Source organism: Megalops cyprinoides, chromosome 18, assembly GCF_013368585.1.
Source record: "Megalops cyprinoides isolate fMegCyp1 chromosome 18, fMegCyp1.pri, whole genome shotgun sequence".
In the NCBI taxonomy this organism is placed as follows: Eukaryota; Metazoa; Chordata; class Actinopteri; order Elopiformes; family Megalopidae; genus Megalops; species Megalops cyprinoides.
The window spans coordinates 5,527,393-5,547,482 of NC_050600.1; the positions used below are offsets into that span (position 1 = coordinate 5,527,393).

General features: G+C 44.9%; 1 protein-coding gene across 2 annotated transcripts in view; it reads left to right on the forward strand.

The window, feature by feature from the left end:
* Window positions 1–20,090, forward strand: part of LOC118792924 (serine/threonine-protein phosphatase 2B catalytic subunit alpha isoform) — a 105,632-nt gene that overhangs the window by 36,523 nt on the left and 49,019 nt on the right. For both annotated transcript variants that reach the window (XM_036550772.1, XM_036550771.1), the window contains exon 2: window positions 18,421–18,621. In XM_036550772.1, the coding sequence (XP_036406665.1) occupies window positions 18,421–18,621 (201 nt within the window). The remainder of the gene's footprint in view (window positions 1–18,420; window positions 18,622–20,090) is intronic.

The window sequence follows — 20,090 nt, forward strand, 5'->3', positions numbered from 1 at the left end:
AAATATAATGTGATTGACCTTATCATATGCATCGTTGAAGTGGATTGCGTGTATGTGTGTGTATATCTATATGTAGGTACTTAAAGGTGGTTTTCAGGTGTATTCCAGGTCAGTGTCAGTGTAGCATAGTGGTAAGGAGCAGTGATCATAACCAAAATGTTTCCTCTTTCGATTCCCCCCTTGGGCACTGCTGCATAATAATAACGCAATAATAATAATGTAACGTTGTGTGTTCCTCAAACTGGCCGTGACATCATCATAAGGAGTGGCCATGCATGTTGGTCCCAGTTCTGGATAGGTACGCTATATTCTGAGCACACCTGGATGCTGCACCTGTCCGTCTCCCTGCTCGTTAGCAGCGCAGTCTTCCTGCAGTACGAGCACCCCCAAACCCCCCCACTCCCCCCACTCCCCCCACCCCCCCCCCGCACCCTGTGCAGTAATTGGCTAGTGCTGAGGCATCAAACTGTTTATGTAACACGGTCACACCAGCAGGTGACAGAGCATGTAAATAATTAGCTCGGCAAGGCACTCGTCGTAACTAGTCGTTTGCCAGCACCTCGGGTCGATGCATTCGCCTTGTCTGCTAATGATGAATCACCGTTATCAGTGTCCTGCGAGGTATCATCTCAGCGTCTTTCCTCTGGGCTCCACAAAGGATGCTAAGCAGAGGCAAGTCTGGGGCTTGAAGGAGAGTTGGGCCTTATCACAAATGGTACTCTTTTTAGGTTGAATATTTAATATTATTTAGGCCTGTAAGATTTGCCAATGGTTTAATATGCCCATTATGGACTGCAAGGAGAAAGAGGCCAGGTATAATCACACAATCAACCGATCAATGCTTTTCTAATGAGGAGTCTAACATTAGTATGAGCACATTTGATGGAGCCCCCACTACAATATTGATTGGAGCAGATTTGATGAGATTTTCATTTGATAAGATGTCTACCCAAATCTGTCTATCCCATTCATAAGATTACTTTATCAGCTGAGCTGTGGTGGTGCAGAGTGAATGTCAACTAGTGCAACCGCACCTGCCCTTGCATCTGAATTCCAGGAATGACAATGCAAAGATGCGGTTCTTGAGATTTTAGATTGCCCAAAGTTGCCTAGAAATGTGAATAAATCAAGAAACCGTGAGTAAACAGGACTTGACAATAAAAAGGGGGGAAATAGGGGAAAATGTTGAGTGTGCCGGGCGTACACGAAAACAAGGTGACAGCCAATACCGGGATAAATGATGCTGTAAAACGATTGTTTGTATATACAGAAAACGGATAAAGGGGCCTTTTTACATCACCTTTACGGGGGGGGGAGACAGTGCTAGCACAGGTCTCATCCCCTCTCTCCGGGGGTGCCCCCTGACTGGCCCTCTCTCTCCCCTCAGCCCTCCTGCCAGGGCGAAGCTCCTCAGAGGAGCTGTCAGAGGAGTTCTGGCCAGCGATGTTTGCACCGAGATGCTCTCTTCTTTCCTGCTTCCCTCTGTCATCCTCCGTTCCTTAGACGTAGTGTGCGGTTATGTAATCGTAGCACTGAGGTGCACTCCTGGCCAACTCTTGGCTGTTCCCTGTTGAGTGAGGTGAAGGAGAGGCAAGTGCCTTGAGGGGGAAAAAAAAAAAGCAAGCAAACTGAAGGCCAGGCGTAATGTTTGTTCTCTGCTTTTATTTGCCATATCTGAAATGGCTCGATTAGCTCTGGAAACGCACATTAAATATTCACTGCCGACTCTTTAATTGTCTTTTAATTGCCTTGCAGCGTGGGAGTTTATTGTGTTCGGTTGAGTCTTCGGTGGATGTGTTTTGGATGAGGATGTGATGCTGTAACGGCGCTGCTCCGAGAGTCTGCGGGGAGGCCTGTCTTTGGTGAGCAGATACTGCTGTTTCACTGCCAGCTGGATGTGGTTTTCTGCAGTGACTTGTGGGTCATCGCTGTGAGGGATGTGTTTTTGTGAACTGTGTTTGTCTTACGGCCTCGCGCTGGATTAGGGAGTGCGGCGCGTCTTTTTGGGCCTTGTGCCCCCCTTCAGCACAGAGCTCTGGCTGTTCTGCAGTACCCCACACAGACGTTTTTTTTGAGTACACAGTGCACTGACACTAGGGAAACCAGGCCACCCACCCTCACCCTGTCGCTCACCACCCAAATTGTGGCTGTTTCATCACGCATGCATACACGCACACACACACACACAGACACACACACCACACATCTACCTTGCACATTCTCTCTTTCTCATACACATTCATACACACACGTACAAGCACATGTACACACCCACACACACGGAAAGCAAGCCAATTTTCCAGCCCTCTAAAGAGCAGGCAGGCAGCCAAGTTTGTTTATGACTGCTGTTCCCAGGTCAGTTTACGGAGCTGCAGACACAGGGGTCTCCCTCCTCGGAGCTGACTCGGAGTGACTTAAGCGCAGTGCTGCCACAGGAAGGTTGACTCTTCCACCCTGGGGAGTGGCCCCAGGAGTTCATCCATCCCCCACCCCAGGAGCCAGCAGAGCAGTGGGGGGGCGGGGGGGGGGGGGGGGGGGGGGGGGGGGTGATTGTGGGTCTGGTCCAGGGCAGTCTGTGACCACCCAGCTGGCCCAGTATTGCCGTGCCTGTGTCCATAGGGTTCAAACCATGCTACATACTGTGAGAGCAAAGGAGCATGACTCTTGTATTAAAACATCCAGACAGTGTGAGGGTCGTGGAAAGAAACGTGTTTGTCAGTGTTCAGGTGTGTTTTTTTTTCTTTCTTCTTAATTTGTTTTCATTAAAATTGTTAAATCTTATTTTCATTGTTTGTTTTTTTTCCCCTCCTACCCACGTCAGCCTCCAAGGTTGATAGGGCTCTAATGGTTGCAACTTAATACTCGTTATGGGATATCCGTATGTTGTGTTTTTATTAACATAATTAAGCAAATTTGAAAAAATTGCATCAATGTGTGTCCCACGAGCCATCTGAATAACATTTCTGTCCAGTTTGGGTATGTGACTACCTCTTTTCATGGGCCTTGTTTTTGTAATGTTAACCCTGTAGAATTCTGCTTCCTTGAAAAACGTCTTTTTTTTTTTTCCTGACCTTCTAATTGGATGAAATCATGGAAATGTAAAACAGCAAGGCTCCACTTGTAAACAGTTTAAACACTGTTTAAGCAAACAGGTTCTCCATCTGCTCTAATCTCCAGTGTTTAAGTCTGCTTTGGCAGAAAACTCCTAAAATAAACAGCACATACTCCCAAAATAAAAATATACTTATTGGACTATAGGAAACTGGTCATTAAATAGAAATACATACACCAGGTGGCAAAACATTCATTCTGTCCATTGTTCAGGCGAATTCGAACGGGGAGAGAGAAGTCGCTGTTGTTTTCAGTCTGTGCAGAGAAGTGACTGCTGGGGCAACGACTCGACCAAAGAAAGTATTACATAATCTGAATGAAAATGACTGTTCCTCTGAGCAGAATTGCACTACTCATTTTCCTCCCGCAGTGGAATACTCAGCTCAGGGGAAACCTGTCACCCCCTGTCATTTTGGCCTTTTTGTTTTCATGCCATATCTTTGTAACTTGCGCGCACACGCACGCACACACATGCACACCGTACACCTCTCTCCAGCCGACTCCACGAGTCTGTACTCTGGTCAGCATCAGAACCTTAGAGGAGGCAGCTGCTGTGTCGGTCCAGAGCAGCATCCAGCATTTAAGACCGTGTCAGTCCTTGGAAAGAGACGGGGGGGGAGAGACATCACAGAGGGAGTGTGGATCAGTTCTGCCAATCAGGATTGGTATCTCCCGCACCATTGAGCCCAGGGCTCAGTGAACACCCTCACTCTCCTATGAGGGGGGTCACGCCCTGTTAAACTCCGTAATAAAATGGAGCAGACCATAATGAAGCTGCTTCTCTAAATGCGCTGGGCCTCAAGGGCTCCCCAGACCGCTCTGCAGAGCAAAGAAGAGAAGCTCTGAATCATAAAGGTGTTTGTTTATGCTGGATGCATCAAGCACACACCAAGCTGTTCCATTACACTTAATTATATTATGTGTGTATAATGTGTGCTTATATAATATATACTTACTTTGATTATATATATATATATAATCAAAGTAAGTAAATGGCTATATTATTGTGACCTGTATATTATTATCATTATACATGCAAATGTGGCATGTGGTCTGTATGGATCTTGTTTATAATTCTGCTTTGTCTCTAACAAAGCTAATCAGTGTCAGCCATGTTGCCTTTGCTGCAAAGGGCTGTTAAGCCTATGGCTTTGATGCAGTCCATTAGACTGAGCCAATAGATATAGGCAGACAATATATGTGGTACAGTATTATGGGATAGTAATTGCACTGGAGCTTTTCTCATGTGGTAGAATGTCTGAACAATGGATGGGATTTTGCTCATGCCCTGTGAGTAAACATTTTAAAGACAACGAATGCTGTGATCACAGCCTTTTGCATTGATTATTCTGCATGGTCATTTTGCAAAGGAAACACCGTTACTGAGATGTGTAATGCATGCGGTGTGCTCGATAGACTTCAAGGTTGTAATTCATCTTGATGGAAGTGTGTACTTTGTCGCTAATGACATTTTTTTCTCTCTCTCTCTCTTTCCCTCATGTCCTGCTAACGGCTTTGCTGTGGTTTGCTCTGCTTGTGTTGTCAGGTAAGTCATTGGCTGTTGGTAGTGGTTTATGTCTGTCTGCAGATCTGTCGACCACGCTTTACCGTCCCTAAACTATCTGTATCGGGGCCATCGTGTGGTTTGCGCCTTATATTCCCTCACCAGCACTGCTGACCCCTTTAACTAATTTCAAAGGTGACATACTTCTGTAGAGATGTGGCTGACAGGTTGGAGGAGCGCTAGGTATTTTTTTCAGTTATTGAAAGGAATGAGTGTCTGCATGTTTGCACTTTCAGGGTTCACAGTTGGGGGGTTTTAGGCAACTTTTACCAACAGCCTCAGAGATGCATGTGAGAGGATGCTTCTGGAGCTCTCTCTCTCTTGATTTTTCTGTGGAGCAGAAAATTATTCAGACCAAACGCAAAGGATACAGCATTTTGCTGCTCTCCAGCTTAAAGATATTATTTTATTATTATTCTGCAAACAACAGCAATGTAGCACTTGAAGAGCCCATTAGAAAATGGAGGGAGCCTCTTGAGGGAAAAAAAAAACATGGAAATTTGGCCGTTCCATCAATGAGTTGGATGGCTTGCTGGAAGGAAGTTATTATCCATAACCACCTCCATCCTGTCAGTTTCTTCTTGAACACCTGCCCAGTCCATCCAAACCCTTCTGTGCTGTTCTGTAGCTATGGCCATTCATTGAGCTGCATTTGTGCAGCTCACATGATGAGTTGTAAGATGGAAGCTCCACAGAGTAGAGTGGTGAGTTCTTGCTGCTTCAGATGAAAGCCAGCCACCTTGGAAAGCAGTTGAGGGAATTTCACATCTTTCTGTACATCCCCTCCACCATGCTGGGAACACCTATGCTGAATATGGAGCATTGTGCAGAGGTACTGCCCCCTCTAAACCAGAGGGGGGCCACAGGTGACCCCCCCACAGGGGGTCTGATTATTCCTCCCTTTCCTGTGGTCTGCCCGAGGTATGACGTCATGTGGAAACTTGAAATCAGTAGCTTATCAGCTGCTGGCTGAAAACTAGCAAGGGTGTGGAGCTCCGGGGGCCCACGGCCATTCCTGGGCTAGCCCTGCTGGAGACAAAGAAGTGGGTCAACAAATGCTAGGGATCTCCCCTTCCCAGATCATAACCCCCCCCCCCCCCCCCCCCCCAACCGGACGCATGCCACCGGATCAGTTTTCAGCCCTTTTAAACGCGGCCACCCGGCGCTTTGGGTTTGCCTTTAAAATATGTAAGATGAAGACGAAGACCAGCCCCCCCACACTCCCCCCTACACCCCCGAGCCGGCGCATAGCCTTGCAGGATTTCAAAGGTTACTTTTAACAGCAACACTGTGGGCCCCTTAAAATGCCTCCTGACAGCTGCATGGTCACAGAGATGCGACCGTCAATGAGTCAGTGCTCAGACTGTTTACCAGGGTTCTACATATAGGAGCAGTGGGCTAGGAGCACACCGCTGAACCACATCACAATACTAACTCAGTGGGTCAGGTTCAAATTATGTGTGCTAAATTATAGTGGAAAACGGACTAAATCCCGAATTAGCCCAGATTACATGCCCGTTATCTCTATGCTTTCTAGTTTTAGTTTGAGGAAGGGCTTGCACGAGAGTGGTTTAATGGCTGTACTGTTTAAGAAGAGGTGTGTAATGGGGATTTTCACTGGCCTGCTCATATCCGCTTAGACCGCAGCCACGGCTGCGTAGACAGTTGCATCACGGGTGTTGTAATCTTCTCTCAGTTTTCTGTCTGAGAAATGGCCTGCTACAGCCATTAAACCCAAGCTCGTTCTCTGGGGATGAACGGGATGAATGGTGACAGAGTGGTTCCCCTTTGACACAGATATCTCCCCAAGTGAATCATGTGATGCCCCCAGAAGAGCCATTACTACGTCTGCGAAACTCTCCCTTAATATTGAAATAAAATCGTTCAGTCAGGGCGGTTTAAAAGCTGTCTCTTGCAAATTGGGTATTTTTTTTTTTGTTGGATCGTTTGAAGGGAGATGAATGCCTCCGGGCTGCTTGCTTGGTTTTTTTTTTAAGAGAGGCCAGTAAGATCCTCTGGGCCCTGTGGCTCAAACATCTTCCAGGTGGGCTGACTGCCATTATAATAATCAGATTCCTCCTTAGCGATAATGGCAGAGACTGCTGCAGATGGTTATACCTGTCTAGGGGCAGCCCACCCTGTCAGTTCTGTCTCGCAGATAGAAGCGTTGCCGTTGAGCAGGCCCTGAAATTTTCGTTTTGCTGTAAGCCTTGCAGGGAACGTGGCAACGCGTGTGGAATCCTAATATCAGACCTCCAGAGGCAGACGCAGGGATAGGGCGCGGTGGCCAGTATTGTTGTTCACGAAGGATGAATTTGAGCAGGTAATGACGAACAACATCAAAAAGGATCACGAAGGAGCTCTTCATAATAGAAGCAGTATTCTCTGAAAAAGGAATCGGGGATAAGCAGTAAGGAGTGAAATGTCTTAATAGCCTGTCTAAGTCTGATTCCTTATCTCGAAAACTGCATCGTGAAACCTATTATTTTGATATGCAAGTTTCAAGTGAGCAGGACAGCCAAGCTTAGATAAATTACCATCCAGCAAATTCATTTGTTCTGTTGGTTTTTGACTCGCACTCATACTTCAGTGTTTTTCATTTTCATATGTACATACACACAAGTAACACTGCAAGCAGCAAGCACAGCCTTTCAGACAACATTGATTGTTAGAGTGTGTCTGTATAGTGATCATTGTCTGTGTCTGTTGACTCGATAATCTATTGTAATGTCATATATTGAATGAGTTGGTCTGTAAATGAAAGTAGTCCCAACATGGAGTTTTCCATTTTTCCGTTTTGTCACGTTTAGTTGAAATTCATATTGAGAGATGTGGGAGGATGGGGATATCATGGGCGATTCGATCTGGCACCCAGTCTTACTTGCACTGAAGTCCACTCCTGCATGTGAGCCTCTCCCTCTAGAATGGCTGGATAAAGCTAGGTCCTACACAGTGAATGAACTATCTATGAAGTCATAGAACAGAGGTGGGAAACATTGGACATTGTGTCCATAGAGGCCTGTTCTCTCTTTAATCTGATTGAATGTGAACTGCATTTTTGTAATGGTTGGAATTAAAAGGGCAGCCGTATGTAGTCATTAAAGCAACTTTTCAAATGGAGCCTTTTGTGTGTGCACAGTGTGTTGTAGGCTGCGGCCAATCAGACCGCCAGTGTGATTGAGCTGTCATTTTGAGAACAGTATGTATTTTACGCATTTTTTACATGGACATGCACAGACATAATTAGCCAACCAAACTGGCAGGGGCCTTCAGCAAGTGAGGAATGATTCATTACCTTCATTTGCAAAATGGAAAGTTAAGTGCTGAAACACTTAAACTGATTTTTACACCGGCAGAAGTCAGAGTCGGCCATTCTGTATTGTAAATCCTAAAAGCAGAGGTAAATTTTTTACCTTACTTCCTCAGTGAGCAGTGAGGGCAGTGAGTTAATTAACTGTTTGATGATTCTTTGTCCTGTAACTAAATAAAAACTACTAATTAACTGCGGTTAATTACCTTGTATTATCATAAAGCTACTTGAAGAAACACAAATTTAGTTCAAAAATATCTTTTTATCATATTAGCAGCATAACCACACTTCCAGTATACATTTATTCAACAAATTACTTATTGCAACTGTAACATCTGGCAGAAGATGTCCAATCCAGAGCAACGGTCAAGTAACCACTCAGTAAGTGAAACCGTTCCATGATTGGTGATCAAACAGAACCAGGACCGCAAAACACCAGGCTAAAGCTAAAGATCTACAAAACATGAAGTGGTTATGAATGGAAATGCTAAACTTGCTCATGCGTGAGTCATATTTCTATGAGCCTCCCGCTTTCACTAATGAAAGCCATCATCGTGTGCCTGTGAGAGATGAGACTTGGAGTGCCAGTGGGTTGCCTTATTGTGGGTGAAAGTGTGGAGACTGGACATCCACAGAGCTGAGCAGAACTCAGGCTTCTACAGTATCTCCTGCCTCTCAGTCTCCCCAGCCAAAGCACACCATTCAGTCAGTGGGAGCGAGAGTCAAAGAGAGCAGTTATCATTCCAAGAATTCAGCGATTCGGTCATTTCATTCAATCAGTTAACTTTTTTTCCAAATAAAAAATATCTGCAGTTAGTGTCCATATAAATCCTTAGTGTTAATGACCACCCTTATTTGAAAACACGCTGTTAAAGAAAGGCCTTCACAGCATGCCCTGTTGTAAAGCAGGGATATGCTTGAGGGACAAGTTAAAAAAAAAAAATAAATAAAACTAGCGTTTTATTGTTTTTCCATTGGATGCCGTGCACCAGACCGCTGTGTAAATGACATCACATTGGTGTGACTCCTTTCATCTGCTACGGTTTCATCACTCCCTGAGACATTCCCTCCCCAAGACCTTTTTTGTGCCTATCCTCTGCACTGAACCTATACATTAATGTCATTTAGCAGATGCTTTTATCCAGAGTGACTTACATAGTTTACAGTTTTTTTTTTTTTTTTTTTTTAATTATCCATTCATACAGCTGTATATTTACTGAGGAAATTGTGGGATAAGTACCTTGCCCAAGGGTACAGCAGCAGTGCCTCAGCAGGGAATTGAACTGGCAATCTTTCGGTTACAATCTCTGCAGCTTACCACCATGCTGCACTGCCAATCAAATTAGAATATTAAACTATGAGCCAATAGGGTTTAGAAATAATATTCCTGACCATATTTTATATTTGTCGTTTCAAATTGCTTGCTTCGCTCAAAACGTCTTCATAATTATAAGTATAAGTATATGCTGCCTAGACTGGTGCATTTGTCAGCCCCCCCACATTGCTTGGCCCCCTTAGTTTCCCTTTGGTCTCTGTAGGAAATTCCTGCCATTTATTTTTGCCTCATAGGATGCCAAGAAATAATAATTTGCGTTCATGTCTTTTTTTTTTTCTCCTTTTTTCTGAACCAGTGCTAACGTCACAAAATACAGCTATTTAAATTAAGCACTGGTGAAGGCAGTCACCTGAGGCGAGAAAAAGTAACTCAACCATTGCAGTGTGTTTTACTTGGAAGTGAGAAGGATTCCTAAAAATGCTGTGATAACTGGTTAGCCTCAAACTCTGTGGCTGGCAGGTGCCTTGTTCTCTTTCACTCTGGGCCAGTGACAGACCTGGGTATGGCCCCCTGCTGGGAATAGTTTCAGGCTCCTTCGAACCTCAGACCGCTGTTTAAAATCTGTATCTATGCCCTGCACAGCAATAGCATGCAGACATGGTTTAGCTAGATCACATTGCATTACGTGCTTTTAGCAGATGGTCTTATCCAGACTTACAGCACAGGAGAACAAAAGTGTATTCGTTCAAGTATATGAGCAACACAGTGTCAGACCAGGCTAACATCACTCCCAGACCAGTGAGTGTGAGCATGACACTATTCAAGCCCTACCACAAGTTAACTTGTGGTATGTTGCATAAGCTGTTGGTGGACTTTACCTAATGTCACTGCCAGTTGCAAATATGCATTTATACAGGCTGCATTCTTCAGTCTTGCAGTTGTCTAAGAAGGGGGTAAAGAACAGAAGCAATAATAAAAGGATGCGTGCGCCTGCGTATGGTGGTTTACACTGAAAATGAATTCATTCTGTAAATTGTGGTGTGGCTCCGCAGCGACTCAATAATAGCCATTCTGTAAAGTTACGAATCTGAGGGGAGTAGGTGTGAATGTCGTCACAGCAACACCTTTCAGGTTTCCCCGCCTCTCTGAAGAACGTGATCATTACTATAGAGCTCTTATTATGGGATGCTCTGAGAATGACTGACGTTGTTCTGGATTAACATGGAACAACATTGGATTTACAGTCAGTAAAGGAAATTAATCAAGGTGCCTTGGGGAAACAGGGGAAGCATATGTTGTAGACATATGCATTACATTACAGAACACAGTTCATAAATGTGTAGCCAGTGGGGCTTGAGGGAATGCGTATTTGCAGCCTTGGTTTTCTGTTTCTTGCAGCACTTGGGCTTGATTTACTTACCTGACATATAACATGCAGTCTATTTAGTCATAAGCTGGATCAGTCTGGTGTGGAACTTACCTAGCTGGCTGCGAGTGTGTTTGTGTGCGAGTGCAGAATTTCTGAACTATGGCTCGATGTTGAAAAATAGCTAGCACATGATCTGAGGTATCTCTGTCTACCATTGTTCGACTAGTTGTCAATACAGCCACTGTGATATTTATCATAGACTGAGGTACTTTACATTGGGAGGAATGAACACTTACGTGAAATTTGCCCTGGCCACACAGTAGGGTGAACAGATAACTCTAAAACATCTAAAACTCAGCCACTCCTCGGACCGTTTCCTCACTCAGAGTCCAAGTTCCACATTCCCGGCTTCCGAGAGCGGAACAGTCAGCTGGATTTCCTCTGCAGCTCGTTAGGACCCGTGACCGTGTCACACCTTTGGTGCCTTTTTGTTTTACGGGCTTCTCCCTGCCCTGCCTTTTGCCGTGATCTAAAGGGGAGTGTGGGAACTACAGGAGAGCGAGGTAAGCTTCAGACCGCCAGGCAGCAAGAGCGAACCCAGCTGCTCTGGTTTGCTGGAAACCACGTCAAACACCAGAGGACCCGTGTCAGGTTTTCCTAATTCCGCTGCCTTTGTGAGCGGTAGTTGGAGCGGTGGTTATTGCTGGTATCTTGAATGTAGCTGGCAGGGTTACCTTCAGCGGTTCGGCTGATCAGCATAATGTTCGGGTTTGAGGAGGAAGGACGTGTCTTGACAGCTCTGGGGAAAAAAAAAAAAACGAGCTGTAGTCAAAAAATAAATAAGAAAAAAAGAGGTCAATCTGTGTTTTTTTTCCTCTTGTCATCCTTCTTGATTTTTCACCACCCATTGTTTAATGTAGTACAAAGAATGTTGGGCAGGAACAGATTGGTTTGACAAGTCCATTTTGAGTTCCAGTTTCCCTCTCTGACTTTACTGTCTCTGGCACCTCCACAGTAGCTGTCAAGAGGAGCCCGGCTACAAGGCAGGAAAACGCTCACTGTTCACAAGAGTTTCCATGTCTCTGCAGGCCTGATCTGCGGTGTCCGCTGCACCTTTTGTTAAAGCAAATGCACCTTCCCTGTTCTCCCAGTTGGAGCCTCACATTCTTCTTAAGGGTTCAGGTTTGGTGGCAAGTGTAGGTGGTGTGAGGGAACATACTGCTTTTTTGGTTACATGAGTGACAAATAGACTGTGCCAAAGGACCTCTTTCTCTTACCTGAAATTCTGAGTCTTAAGAAGTTATGTGGCTGTAGATTTTTGTTGTTGTGTGGAAAGGCAAGTTCTCTGTTCTCTGTTAAATGGAGTGTTCTCTGTGAAAAATATTGTTCTCACTATTAATAGCACAACTCAATAGTCTCTTTAAAGATCTGTTCAAAGTCTGACTTGTTCCAGAAATAGTAATCTAATAGTCTAGTGTGTTCTTATGTGATTTAATAGATGATTTTATTCCCTGAAGTGTACAGGGTATTGATATGAAAAGTCTTGAAAGAAAGCTTGTAAAGTTTAAAGTACGTTCCTTTTGTCTGAAAATGGGAGCAGTGTGTCTACTATTTCCTACTACATAATTGTAGTCATTGTAGCACGAGCAGCCAAATATGTAGCTACTTAAATACAGACTTACAAGACATCTCTGAGGTTTTAGATTTTGGGACAATCATAGTGTAGTATTGTGTATTTAATGGCTAAATTAATGAGATGCGATGGTCATGTACTTGAGAGATGGGATTTCAGAATATGACTTTTCTTTTTGTTTTTGCCTTATTTTTCAGTCTTATTTTTTCAGTCTGCACATTCAGACTTCCTCATTTGCTATGCAGCAGGCAATCCTGAGGGCATTGGTGGGAGCTCAAGGCGGTCCAGCTCTGGGCCCGCCCACATGCATCTCACCAATAGGAGCAGGAGCAGCACCAATAGGCTTTGTGAACACAGTGTGTGGGGCTGTGATGTGCTGTCAATCACTGACTTCCTTTAACCAATCAAAACTGCCCTCTCTAGCCTGAGCACAACACTGTCAATTGGTGAGTGACTCGTAATGGTAGCTCAATACGTATCGGAGGTGATAAAGCAATGCTCTCCGGTCACTAGTGTGCTTGTGTGTACAAAGTACAAAGCCGCCTCCACACTCATGCTCTCCCGTTGCCTGTTGAATTTTGATAACAAAATCCTTCTCCTGTGAAAACAGCCTGCCAAGTGTAATACTAGACCATTTCTGGATTATGTTGGGTTTGTAAATGACTAATTCATTTTTAATACGCAATTTAAAAAGTAACTGCACATTGGGGTGGGTAAAGCAAAAAAAAATGTATTCAAGGGAAATGTGATCACTTCTGGACAGGCAGATCCCCCAGAATGTGCAAGCATGTAGATATTAAAGCCTGTTTTAGTAAGTGTCTCCCGTCGGGGAGAAATGTAGTCAGGATTCATGTCCCAGTTCTTGGCCCATGGTCAGGTTCCCCTAATGAAGTCAGTGGAATTTCAGGAAGATAAAGTTTTATTGCTGCTTTTATTGACCTTCGACCTATTGAATTCCATTTCTTCATGTCAGTGTCAGAGGCAATGTTGTCTACGCGTTTCCTGTCTTTATGCAATCTCATATTATGGAGTTTGGGTGAAATTTAATGTTGCAGCTACTTCCTACCAATAAAAAGCTTTTTTGGCTTCCAGTCTCTTTGTGGCTTCAGCAGCCTAACCCCTTCCCTTCAGACTGAAAGTTATTTGAGGAGGTGCTGATTGTCCCAAACTCTTTGAAAATATAATAACCGCAAGCGGCAGTGTAGCTGGAGGGAGCTCGGAACTTGAAGAGGCATGACCGGCAAGTTTGCCCCATTTAAATTTTTCACAAAAGCTGGAGCTTCATATCCAGAACACTCGACTCGCCACTCAGTGCAAAGTTGACTTGCCGCACGTGTGTCATGACTCACCGTGCGGAGCCTTCAGCTAATGTAAAGCTTGCGGATGAGATCACCATAAAGGGCAATGCTACTGCTACTGTCAGCCTGTTCAGAGCTCTGCTCCACGTGCACGTGGAAACATTGTGATCCAGGTGGCTCTTTCAAGGCTAAGGCTTAGCGTTTCCTTTCCTTTTGTGGCCAGTCAAGATCGCTCACCTCCTCATCATACACGTGCGAACACACGCACACACACACGCACACACACACGCACACACACACGCACGCACGCGCACACACACACACACACACAAGGAGGTGGTGCGGAGACACAGAAAGCTGCCTGGAGTTTGTGGTCTGAGGAGACCATTCTCACCTGGCAGTGGCACAGGTACTGTAAACAGAGGGGACCGCCCACTGAAACAAGGCACGTGAAAAAAGAAATAAAAAAAAAAAAAGAAAGAAAGAGGTGGGTGTGACGGTGCTGAATGAAAACCACTCTTTGAAAACGGGCCTGGGGAAAGCGCAGTCAGTTTTTCCACCTCTCCAGCGCTTGAAAGCTGGGGGAGCCGGGATGCTTCGTGCTGGGCCCGGGACACGTAAATACTGGAGGAAAGGTCAGCAGCAGGAGCCTGGGCCAGCCCCGCGCTGCAACCAGGGGAGCTTTGCGGAGGCTGGTGGTCACAATCCCCCGCCCCCACCCGGGGAGCGGAACTCCGGAGCACGCCCTCGCAGACCCTGGAGTCCCGATCGGGTCTGCAGAGTGCGCCGTCTTTGTTTGTGTTTGTTTTGGAAATGTCAAATACCGTTCCACTGTGCTTTCGATTTGTTTCCTGTCAGGCAAGCTACACAATGCGCGTTTTTCATCCAGCCCACTGCCTTGCACACAAACAGATTTGTTTTTGTTTGTTTTGAATGTGTCTTTTTCAATTATATTATGTAGACTCTCCCCCCCCCCCCCCACCCCACCCTACCTGCTCTCACACGGATCACTTGAAACAGTGACCCAGGCTTCACCTCAGAGTAAATGCAGCTTGGCTCTCATGAGTATTGTAAAATAAATTTTTGTTCTGGTTTAGGTTATGGAGGCCACTTTTCAATACAAGTGTTATTCATTTTGATGTTTTTTCTCCTTTTTAGCATTTTACAACAGTGCAGTGTCAATGCATTGAGAATCCTTCATCTGAGGAGTGCATTGGCCACACAGCTTTGAGTGTCTATTCACCGTGTCTTTAGACCCAGTAGTTTTCCTTTGCTGTTGGGAGGGTTCATGTCCTTGCACATCTGCTTCATGCTGGTGTCCCTGCGGTGATCCTTTGGTCGGATCGGGGTTTGAGGCCCGAGCTGCTTCCACTGATGTGGCCAGGGCTGGACATAGCTATAGACCTGATAGACACATCTGCCGCAGTGCTGGAGGTGGGGGTGGGGGGGGGTTGGGGGGGGCTGGAGGTAGAGCCGAACTTCAGCCAGCGGCTGTCCCGGAGAAAGAGATGTTTCCAAGTTCATATTTCAGTGTGATGTGCGGTCTCCTGGGACTCATACCTTCTTCATCTCTAAGATTTGTTATCCACGCAGGACTGCCATTTTCACATATTTTCCAGGGTGAAGCAGTTCAGCGTGCTCTCTCTGTAGCACGAGGGATATTAAGCAGAGCAGCACTCTCCAATCACTCTCTCCGTAACCAAGGTATCACTTTAAAGAATTGCCGGAATCCTGTGCAGCGCCTGTTCAGATTCATCTCTAAGAAGGAGTTTGTGGCTGTCAGCTGCTGGTACATTATCGCTTGGATAACTCCTTTTTTTTCAGCACTTTTTGGAAAGCCAAGAATTATTGGAAATTTCCTAGTGAATAAAAAGCAGGGACAAAACAATTGCATGTGTGCGCCAAGAACAGTTCAAAGATCAGCAGTAGCCAGCCAATACACAAGATAGCACTTACGATTATTTCATACAGGTGGAAAGCTGTGATGGAAGATGTATAAATGTACAGTACCAGTCAAAAGTTTTTTTTTTTCTTTATTTTTACTATGTTCTACATTTTGGAATAATAGTAAAGGCATCAAAATTATGAAATAACACAAATGGAATTATGCAGTGACCAAAATGTGTTATAGAATCTTATATTTTCTTAAATTAATTTTTTATATAGGCATATATAGGCATCAACTTCACTATTTACGTTTGTCTGTGGAACAAATTTCAAGCATTTAAGCATACGTTTTTAGATTGAAATGTGATATAAATTGAATGCATGTCTCCCATTATCTTAATCAAACTTTTGACTGGTGCTGTAACTGCCAAGTCCTGTCACCTCATGTGAACCATGACATGCCCCTTAGTGTTGAACACGTGCGGGGTGCTCTCTGACACAGTGACATATCTCTTGATTTATGGCCTATTAAGACCATTTGTGCCAAGTTGTCTCATCCAAACACATCAGTGAAAATGCTGAAATGAATCAAAACCGATTCATTACGTTATTGTCATTTATCAGACATTCTTATTCAGAGCAACTTGCGTAGGTTAGGTTTTTTTTTTTTTTTTTTTTTTTACATGTTATCCGTCTTTACAGCTTGATATTTACTGAGGCAGTTGTGGGTTAAGTACCTTTCCTGAAGGTACAACAGCAGTGCCCCAGCACAGAATTAAACCGGCAACCTTTTAGTTATAAGCCCTGCTCCTTACCTGCTATGCTACACTGCCACGATTTATTCATGTGTTGTCAGGAACGGTAAGATGGTCAAAATGAAGCCTTTGCAGTTTGTCTCATTCATGTCTCAAGACTGGTGGAATCTCATGTGTCACAGTGCAGAGGACACAGCCAATCAGCTGAAGCCTCAGTTGGCCAGTAGGTGCTGAGAGGCGTGGCCTAGCCAGTCAGGCTGTGGTTATCCAGTCAGGGGAGATTGTGCTGGGGAAGAGGTGGTTCTTCTACACATTACCTGAATGAACCTCTTCTGAGTGACAGCTCCAGTGGCCGGGTGCTGCTGTTTGCCGCACAGCACTCTTTAGGATGCACGTGTGAGTGAGGGGAGGGGGGGGGGGGCGAGGGTGGGCAGGGAGCCCTGAAGACGGCAGCACACGCGATCCCTGGTGAGCTCACTTCAGGGAAAGCCTCCAGCCTTCCCGATGAAGCCCCCATTGATCAACTTTACGGCAGCAGCCGTCACGGCACGCTATACTGCCTCATTAGGAAGGAATTGTGTCGGGTGGTTTTAATTTAGCCGAAGTCTAAGGAGAAACATTAAATGTCGAGCTATGTGAAAAAGACGTCACTTCCAGCGGCTGAAAACGTATCCCCCCCCCGTGCCTCCTCGGAAAGGAATGAAGCTAGAAGCGGGACATAACTAAAACTGATTGATGTGATGTCATTAAAGCAAAGAGGTGGGCTTTGTGAATGTAATGAGAACTAGAGACCTGGCAAAGGAAAGATTTAGATTAAGAAAGTATCCAAGCAGTTAGGGAGGAGTATATGATACTCATACACTCACACAAACACACGAAGGAGTATCTTTGTCTTCTCACTTTAAGCACAATTACCACTTAGGCCACCAACTGTTAGCTTTGGTAAATGCAGTCATAGTGTAGTCCAAATGAACTTCTGCCACTGACTGGCAGTTTGTGTACCGCTGGATGATTGCATAAAGCAATAGTACCTAATGTTCTTAAATATAATTGACAATGAGATTTTGTTACTTCTCAAAGCAGTACCCTTTTAATGCTAAGGAAGATCAGTTTTGGTTGTTATTATCTCTGGATTTGGTCTTTAAAATGAGATTTGTCTAAGGCGTACAAGGTTTTCTTTAATGCAGCCACAAGGGTTGATACTTTCTGTCCATAATATAAGTCCATCAGTGTTGCTTGAGGCGTGTTGTGGGGTTTGTTGTGTCTAACAAACAGACATAAAATCCGGCTTTGCAGTGGGAGGGGGAAATCACTCTGTGCAGATGCAATCTTGGCAGTGAAATGCAATAACGAACAGTGATCGTCCCCCTGAAGCTGCAATATTTCTCAAATTTAATGAAACCAAAATAAGTGCTTTTCAAAAGCCTAATTAGCTTAATTGAGAATAAATGCAATGGCAGGCATTGTTTTCTGCGGGTCAGAGAGGCACACTTGGAGAAGTGTTGCCATGAAAACAGAGCAGGTCCCCTCAGCAGCTACAGAACGCGAGCGCATGATATTTAGACACATTCGCTGCAGAACACAGGGGGATTATCATCAAAAGCAGTCATCATTATTTAGCATAAACTTCTGTCATTCAGCTCTTCCCCAACAGCCCCCCCCCCCCCCCCCCCCCCCACTCTCCCCCCAGCATCCTCCATTACACACCTCCTTTTCTCTCTCAAAACTCGCTCGGTCATACACTGCGCGTGCATGTGCGTGTGTGTGTGTATGTTTGCACACGTGCGTTTCTAAGTAAAGTAGTTTCATTGGGTAAAGTATGTGTGGTCATCCACTGAGCAGCCTCCTTGATCATTCAGCTTCTGCTGTCTCCAGTGTCTGTTGCTGGACCTCACTGTTTGGTTATAGCTTTCTCAATACCTTCACTAAAGTCCTCTGCACACAGTGTGGGATTTGCTTTTGGACAAGACCCAGGCGTAGTCAATTCCAAGCACGTGACTCTCCAGCAGATTTTCTCCCTGTTGCTATATTGTCCCAGACATAAGCATTCAGACCTGTGTGCCTGTGTGACTGTGTGCCTGTGTAGTTTCCCTGTGTATGTGCGTGTGTGTGTATCTGATGTGGGCCGCTCAGTGCTGCCTGCCCAGAGCTGGTCTCTGCTTGGGGGTTGGAGTCCCACTGTGATCACAGGTGTCTCCCCTCTGTTCCCCTCCACAGCTGTGCCTTTCCCACCCAGCCACCGGCTGACGGCCAAAGAGGTGTTCGACAGCGAGGGCAAGCCCAAGGTGGACCTGCTGAAGGCCCACCTGACCAAGGAAGGCCGCGTGGAGGAGAGTGTGGCACTCCGGCTCATCAGCGAGGGGGCCGCCATCCTGCGGTCCGAGAAGAACCTGCTGGACATCGAGGCGCCTGTCACAGGTCAGGCTGAGTCACTGAATCCCCCCCCAAGAGTCCTGAGTCACTGCGCACCCCCTGCTCACCCCCAGAGTGCAAGTCACTGTCATCAGACGAATAACAGGCTGGGGACCAGACCGTACTTATCATAACCACCTATCCCCTGATTCACTGAGGTTTGTTGGGCCTAATGGGGGCACCAAATACAGTGCTAGAACATACTGTAGATCGTGAACCCTGGAAAGAGGGGGGAAAAAAAGAAAGTCTTTAATTAATATCCTGGTAAGGAGGGACAGGGCAGCTAAATATCACCCTGTGTAAAATTTCAGTATATTTCCCAGTTCTGATCAATTTCTCCACATTTGAAACAGTAATGAAATTGTCAATGTCCTGGCTTTGGTTAAAGCACTCCCAGCATTCCTTGCAAAATGTCCACTTATAGTGAAACCACAATGCATCACTGGGTACGCTCTGCTTGAGCTACAAGCATTATTACATTCTGGAAGCACAGGAAAAACTTTAAATTATTTTAATGCTCATTTTTCATTGAATTGAACACTGCTGAACTTATCGTTTTATACAATACCGTGAGAAATCAGTCTGTCTTCAACAGCATGCTTTGGGTATGAGCAGTGTGTCTCCAGTAGAAATATATTTTATGGTTATTTTTGCAGGGTTCACAGCCAAAGCTAACAGCAGGTTCATGTCATGTTAGATGACAGTATCTAACTGCTTAATGACTCGTGTTGTCACCTCTGTTTTTTATCCAACTAGAAAAAAAAAAAAAAATTGTGAAGAGAACAGCTGGTCAGCGCTGATAAACGCAACTCCTCCATTGTATTTGTTTAGTGATTCATGATGTAATTAGACATCACAATGAAATTAGGACACCCTTTAATGACTCTGTAATGGGATCGTTCTCATTTTAGAGGCAGAGCCCTGGTGTGTTTAAAATGTTTCTGCAAAAGAAAACTAGCTCCGCCTCGCGATAATATCTTTGTTTGACCAGGGAGTGGATCTGACCGTTTTCATAACCACTTGCTATCAAGGAACTACTGAAAGAGTTAAGGCATTGTGTTTCTCTGTTTGGTTTCCAGTTTCTAAAAGCCCATTGTTTTTGACCTATTTTGCTCTTATTTGGCTAGTATTGTTCAGTTATGCCTGCATGTTGCACACTTGCATTGGTCATGGTCTGTAGTAACATAGTTTTCATTCACCCAATATCCAAGACCATGCCCAATATAATGGCAGACAAATTGCTTTTCAGTAACTTTTCAGAATGTGAAATTTCACAGGGCAAATTAAAACCTGTTTGCATACGTTGTGTACAACATCACAGAATGTAGGCCTTTCGCGTTAAACAACTTCACTTCCTACATTTGTGAACGTATTTGCGTTCGTTTCATCTCGTAAAATTAATCAAGATTAATTACTTTAAAGATGTGTAAATGCAACGAGTAAATTTGAGCCCCGTAACACGTACATCCTTTGAG